This window comes from Pseudorasbora parva, chromosome 18 (genome assembly GCF_024679245.1).
Source record: "Pseudorasbora parva isolate DD20220531a chromosome 18, ASM2467924v1, whole genome shotgun sequence".
Classification (NCBI taxonomy): Eukaryota; Metazoa; Chordata; class Actinopteri; order Cypriniformes; family Gobionidae; genus Pseudorasbora; species Pseudorasbora parva.
The window spans coordinates 3,732,514-3,740,013 of NC_090189.1; the positions used below are offsets into that span (position 1 = coordinate 3,732,514).

Sequence of the window (7,500 nt, forward strand, 5' to 3'; positions counted from 1 at the left end):
ACGGCGCTGAGCTTCAGTCCGGTGTGAGTCCTGAGACACGGCGCTGAGCTTCAGTCCGGTGTGAGATACCGGAGACACGACGCTGAGCTTCAGTCCGGTGTGAGATCCTGAGACACGGCGCTGAGCTTCAGTCCGGTGTGAGATCCCTGAGACACCGGCGCTGAGCTTCAGTCCGGTGTGAGATCCCTGAGACACGGCGCTGAGCTTCAGTCCGGTGTGAGATCCTGAGACACGGCGCTGAGCTTCAGTCCGGTGTGAGATCCTGAGACACGGCGCTGAGCTTCAGTCCGGTGTGAGATCCCTGAAACACGGCGCTGAGCTTCAGTCCGGTGTGAGATCCTGAGACACGGCGCTGAGCTTCAGTCCGGTGTGAGATCCTGAGACACGGCGCTGAGCTTCAGTCCGGTGTGAGATCCCTGAGACACGGCGCTGAGCTTCAGTCCGGTGTGAGATCCTGAGACACGGCGCTGAGCTTCAGTCCGGTGTGAGATCCTGAGACACGGCGCTGAGCTTCAGTCCGGTGTGAGATACTGGAGACACGGCGCTGAGCTTCAGTCCGGTGTGAGATCCCCTTTAGGCACAATCGGCTTAAGAACATGCATATATTTTTTCCGGTCAATGGTTTACACACACACAGATGATTCAACTATCGGTCGACCATAGAGAGATTCGAAAATTCTGATTTGAATGTGTAAATCCTTAGTCGGGACACCCCTAGTGGACATGCACCTACGATGACAATTTCAGACCTCTCCATGATTTCTAATGGTCAAGGTTCAAATACTTAATTTCCTCACTGTATATAATTTTAGTGGTATTATTGGCATGGTAAAATAGTACAATAAAAAATGCTGAATGTTTTGTTCACATATAGGTTTCAAATGTAGGCCTACTTTCTTTCAAGCTCTCTCTCTCTCTCTCTCTCTCTCTCTCTCTCTCTCTCTCTCTCTCTCTCTCTCTCTCTCTCTCTCTCTCTCTCTCTCTCTCTCTCTCTCTCTCTCTCTCTCTCTCTGTCTCTCTCTGTCTCTCTCTGTCTGTCTCTGAGTTCTGGTGTGGTGCCAGCGTTGAGGACAGATGGTGGAGTTATTAGATGTGCACGTATGAATCCCTCCCTGCAACTCGCCTTTTAATCAAATTAAAGCAGAGAGAGGGAGAGAGAGAGAGAGAGAGAGAGAGAGAGAGAGAGAGAGAGGAGAGAGAGAGAGAGAGAGAGAGAGAGAGAGAGAGAGAGAGAGAGAGAGAGAGAGAGAGAGAGAGAGAGAGTTTATTAATGGCGTTTGTGTTCTTCTCTATAATAGACTTCACTGTCCCTCAGGCCGCGCTCAACCTCTCACCGTATGTGTGTGTGTGTGTGTTTTACTATTATACATCACATTGTGTTAAGTCCTGTATCTGTGTTTGTTCTCATTATAATGATCTTTATATGCTCAAGTAGGTGTGTAAATAAACGTGTGTGTGTGTGTGTGTGTGTGTGTGTGTGTGTGTGTGTGTGTGTGTGTGTATGTGTGTGTATGTGTGTGTCTATGTGTGTGTGTGTGTGCGCGCGTGTATGAACCTTCCCGCAATAAAAAGCTCAAAAAACACAAACGCAGACATTTTCATTCCCTATTCGAGAAGCCGACAAGCTCAGAGCAGGATCAGTTCCAGATTTACCATGGAAAGGAAAAAGAGTGTGTGTGTGTGTGTGTGTGTATTGGAGTGAGATGTTGAGTTTAAAGAGAGAGGGAGGGATGAGGGGGAGGGGCTTCCGCTCAGATAGGCCACGCCCCTCCCATTTGCCCCTCCCACTGGCTGACGTCAGGAATGCTTCTCTCTCGTTTGCATATTCAGCATGCTCAGGCCGGCCATATGGGAAAATGCAACTGCAGGAATTGTTGTGAAAAAAGGGGGACAGCGAGTTTGAACACAAAGTTGTTTGAGAGCGTCTGAAGCGGATAACACACACACACACACACACACTAAAGGAACAGAAGCATGTATTGTGCGTACACCATCCCGGGAGTGAGCGGCGGATCATTCATGTACTACTATAATGGAAAAGCGGTGAGTACAGTTGAAGACCTGATCGCTTGACATCTGACGGACCTCTCGGTGTGTGTGTGTGTGTGTGTGAGAGAGAGAGAGACCGGCCGTGCCTTTCAACTGGAAAGAGACCGGGAAAAAATGTGTGTGTGAGATAAGAGATGCATTGTTTTAAGCTGCATGCCTTGTGTAAAGCGTTTGATAATTGATATTAGCAGCTGTTTAACACGAGCTTCCCTCAGACGGAGGGAAAAATCCCGGATCCGCACGTGTGTGAGAGGTTGCTTTTAACTGCGATCTGTCAAATAATTAAAGGTGTTTGCGAGCAGAGTGTGTGTGTGTGTGTGTGAGAGTCGCTGCTCTTTTTAGAAGTTCAGTCCTGAGAGACGTGAGGAGCGTTTCTTTATGCCGTCATGCACTTATTATCCACGGGAAAGGTCAGTGTGTTGAGGTCGGAGGTCGTCTGATCACACACTCTGTTGCTGGTTCGTCTCCTTAAGGCCTCTTTTCGTTTCCCGCTTCGTTAGAGTAACGTGTGACAGTTTTTGAGTGTCGATTCAATAGGTTTTAGTTTTTAGGTGTAACATTTTGTGCAATATTTATAATCCTTCATCATATGGACCGTTATAAATGTGATCCGTATGCACATAAAACAAAGCGTTGGATTCCCGCCATCGGGAAAGATTTGTTGGCTGGTGATAAGTTGGACTTTCCCGCCCTCGGACCAAGGCCTGTGAGTGTGTGTGTGTGTGTGTGTGTGTGTGTGTGTGTGTGTGTGTGTGTGTGTGTGTGTGTGTGTGTGTGTGTGTGTGTGTGTGTGTGAGTGTTTGTGTGTGTGTGTGTGTGTGTGTGTGTGTGTGTAGGTTTGCTCTAAATCAGCCTGGCATCCCTGTGCCCTCTTTAATAAACGCAGGTTGTGCGTGAGTGTGTGCGTGAGTGTGTGTGCGTGTGTGTGTGTGTGTGTAGGTTTGCTCTAACACAGCCTGGCATCCCTGTGCCCTCTTTAATATACGCAGGGTGTGTGTGTGTGTGTGTGTGTGTAGGTTTGCTCTAAAACAGCTTGGCATCTCTGTGCCCTCTTTAATATACGCAGGGTGTGTGTGTGTGTGTGTGAAGGCCCTTCAGTTTGTGCCCGTGTTGATCCGCTGCCAGGCATCTTGCTGGGATTGTTTATTCTGCTATTTTAACAGTTAAAAATTCGCAGGACAACATCTTTGGATCCGCCGACAGCGGCCGATGCGGTGTTTTCCGGGCCGTTTGTGTGTGTGTGTGTGTGTGTAGCGTGCCGGCGATGGAGAGCGACCCGGTTCTCGGGGTTTTATGTCGAGGAGGTGGATGTCGGGTCGGCTAATGAATCCACAAAAGAGCGCAGCACCCAAAAACAAAAGGCCTCTTCACACACGAGAAGCGCGCCGGCCGCTCGCCATTGTTATGCTAAGACTCGGCGTGAATATTCCTGTGGTTTAATTAGCTCTCCGAGACTCTCACGCCGGGATCTTTCCCTCGGAGTTCCTCAAAACACCGGAGCCAGTTCTCACAATATGGACTCGGATGGAATATCCAACCGGATTTTTACAAATATGCATTTATTTGCATTTTTACATACTCTAAATATGACTTTGATTTATTTTTAATTAAGTTAAAAAAAAAAGTATAACGAGAGAAATTTGACACTTATTTTACAATTTTAGGATTTTTCCTCTAAAAGAGCATTTGTTGACATTTTTACATACTCAAAATATTACTTAATTTATTTTTATTTTTATTTAAGAATTTATAACAAGATACAATTGTACACTTATTTTAATGTTAGGATTTTCCCCAAAAAAGCATTTGTAGACATTTTTACATACTCAAAATATTACTTTTTTAATTTATTTTTTATTAAGTTACATTTTTATACAACAAGATTACATTTTACACTAATTTTAAAATGTTAGTTTTTTATTTTTATTTTTTATTTTTATAAATTTGTAACATCAAGATTTTATAGAATTGTTTTATTGGCATCCTTTTATCCAGTTCAACACATATATGTAAAAACACATTTAAATATTAAATATTATGTGACATTATTACATAATAATTAGGTTTTGTCTGTTTTTGTGGTTGTTAATCAATCAAAATCCATATTTGAAGTTACATTATTTTGTATATTTTTATTGTTTCTCATTTTATAAATACACACACCCATTTTGTGTGTGTGTGTGTGTGTGTGTGTGTGTGTGTGTGTGTGTGTGTGTGTGTGTAGATAGATCGATATACATATAGAGATGTAACTTCTTTACTAAAATCCTTTATTGCGTTGAGAGTTTTGTTGTTGTCCTTTTCTTGTATTTGTGGGCTGATTATTCATGACCTGTCCGTGTTCAATCCATTGTCCAGATGTTTAGGAAATTATGAAGCGTTTGTGTAGTTTTTCCAGCACACTAATTACTTCTGTCCAAATGGCTGATGTTAGTAAGGACACACACACACACACACACACACACACACACACACACACACAGGCGCGCGCGCACACACTAGAACTGGAGTGTTTGTTACAAACAGCATTATTTTAATCCTATTGTGTTACGCAACATTTCATGTCAGATCAGACGTGGCTGAAATGGATCATTCGGCCGTCAGACCACAGCTACACACACTTTCTGTTTTCATGAGTGTGGAATTTGAAACATTTTCAACAGAGAATACTTGTTTTTTTTTAACTATACTACATATTTTGACCTGTATATATAAATATACACACTAGATAGATATCATAATAGATTTAACAATATACTTGATTTGCTTTTCTTCGCTGTGTGTTTCTCTCGAGTCCCGATGGATTTACATTCCTGCCTTCCACGAACTGTGTGTGTGTGTGTGTGTGTGTGTGTGTGTGTGTGTGTGTGTGTGTGTGTGTGTGTGTGTGTGTGTGTGTGTGTGTGTGTGTGTGTGTGTGTGTGTGTGTGTGACCTCTTCCCATTGATCTGTCAGAAGAGGTCTGGGTGATACGGAGACCCCTGACATTCTCAGGATGACTGGTGTTTGTCCCAGAGAGAGAAAGACACTCTCTCTCTCTCTCTCTCTCTCTCCCTCTCTCTCTCTCTCTCTCTCTCTCTGATAGAAATGATAGAACGATAGATAGATAGATAGATAGATAGATAGATAGATAGATAGATAGATAGATAGATAGATAGATAGATAGATAGATAGATAGATAGATAGATAGATAGATAGATAGATAGATAGATAGATAGGTGTGTGTGTGTGTGTGTGTGTGAGAGAGAGAGAGAGAGAGTGTGTGTGAGTTTGTCAGCGTCGCGGGTCTGACGGCTCGGAGAATCTCCTGTTCTGTTCTTTATTCCCGTCGTTCGGCTTGTGTTTTCATCCCGTGCCAAACGTTTCCCGTGCCAAACATTTGCAGGTTGTTTTCACGTCCGAACGCAAGAACACTAAAGGATTCGCTGCTGACATCTCCAGCACGTCCAGACGGGTCACATGCTTTATCTTTACATCCAACCGTCCATCACACATCAGCCAATCTTCAGGCCTTTTGTGTCTCGTTGTGTTCGTGTCCAGCTGGTTTGAAGCCAAATGTGTTTTAAGACACTCTAGCATAGAAATAGGTCAGATTTAACACACACACACACACACAAACACATTTGTTTTTGTGACATATGGGGACATTCCATAGGCGTAATGGTTTTTATACTGTACAAACCGTATTTTATATCCCCTTACACTGCCCCTAAACCTACCCATCACACACACACACACACACACACACACACACATTCTGCATTTTAACTTTCTCATAAAAACTCCTCCTGTGTGATTTATAAGCCTTTTGTAAAGTGGGGCCATGGGTAATGTCCTCATATTTCACCCTCTCCTGTAATACCTGTGTCATACCCATGGCATTACACACATTTGAGTCCTCATATGTCACAAAAACATGCCCACACACACACACCTAAATGAGGACATGCCTATTGTTTCCATAATATACAAAAGAAAGTCGAAAATTGAAAATCTAAAAAAAATAATATTTGTATCTTTGGGCAAATCGATATTTTGTCAGATTTAACTTACTTTTAAACACACGCACTCACACACACTCACACACATGTGCTGGCCGGCCGCTCTTGAACGGTCTAAAATAGCAGCAGGGGAAAAAACGTCCGCAAGTTTGAAATGTTGAAGTAATCAGTCTTTGATCCTGCTGGTTTTATTATTTTAATAATGCGTCTGTGATCCGGCCGTCTGAAGTGCCGCTCCGTCCATATGTTCACCATTACAGACCCTTCACATCAAACACACAAGCCTTCATCTTAATTCTAATTAACTTTATATGGGGCCGTGCGTGCGTGTGTGTGTGTGTGTGTCTGGTTTGTGTTGTGTCGTGATTGGTTTGTTTATTTAATGTCCACTTTGTCTTTCTTACTAACACATGTGAGATCTATAGTGTGTGTGTTTCTTATCTTCACTTGTGATGCATTTATTTAGATGAGAAACATTTGAGCTTGATGGAGTCTCTTTCTGATCGCACGTGTGTGTGTGTGTGTGTGTGTGTGTGTGTGTGTGTGTGTGTGTGTGTGTGTGTGTGTGTGTGTGTGTGTGTGTGTGTGTGTGTGTGTGTGTGTGTGTGTGTGTTGTTCCTGTGGTGCACACACTGATGTGATGGTTGGTTAGCAGGCGGCTGAGTTTGCTCACACAAATGTGATTTGTGCTAATACGTTTGTCTGATGTCAAAATCCCTAAAAACTACACCGATGAAAACACAAGTACATCTGCTGTGTGTGTGTGTGTGTGTGTGTGTGACACACTCGTGCACATGTTCTCAGGTCTGTTTCTAAAGGTCACGGGGTCACAGCAGTGACATAAACATGAGAAATGCTTTTTTCCCTCCTACGTTTAATGTGTGTGTCTTTTTCTGCACAGTATGAACAACCGCCGGGAAATATATTGAATATTCATCACATATTCTATATTATTGTGTTGGTGGTGTGTTCATGAAAGTCGCCATGTGTCATTTCATTTTGTTAAAAATATGCACAACAAATATGCTAAATATAGTAAATTAAATAATTCAGATTTATGCTGTATGCTGTGTGTGTGTGTGTGTGTGTGTGTGTGTGTGTGTGTGTGTGTGTGTGTGTATGTATATATATATATATATATATATATATATATATATATATATATATATATATATATATATATATATATGTATTTATAGTTTAATACATGTGTTGTTATTATAGTATTTATTTATTTAATATTAATATTGATCTTTCCATGAAGCAGGTGCCTTTACATTTTGAAAAATACATTTCTTAGTTAATGATTATTTTAGTATTGATCTCCATTTTTAAGCTAAATTATATAAATAATGTATAGTTTAATTATACATATATAAATATGTATAAATCTGTTCTCTTGGTGCATATGAACATTTTTAAATCTCAGTTTCATTTAGTTTTTACCCGT

General features: G+C 42.0%; 1 protein-coding gene across 8 annotated transcripts in view; it reads left to right on the forward strand.

The window, feature by feature from the left end:
- Nucleotides 1–7,500, forward strand: part of LOC137046937 (transcription factor 4-like) — a 196,233-nt gene that overhangs the window by 125,728 nt on the left and 63,005 nt on the right. The window contains exon 1 of one of the 8 annotated variants that reach the window (XM_067424445.1): nucleotides 1,807–2,043. The exons of 5 other annotated variants lie outside the window; for them this stretch is intronic. In XM_067424445.1, the coding sequence (XP_067280546.1) occupies nucleotides 1,975–2,043 (69 nt within the window). In that variant the 5' untranslated portion in view covers nucleotides 1,807–1,974. Of the gene's footprint in view, nucleotides 1–1,806; nucleotides 2,044–7,500 lie in introns of those variants that run through there. 2 more of the 8 variants (XM_067424444.1, XM_067424446.1) reach the window with 2 other exon arrangements.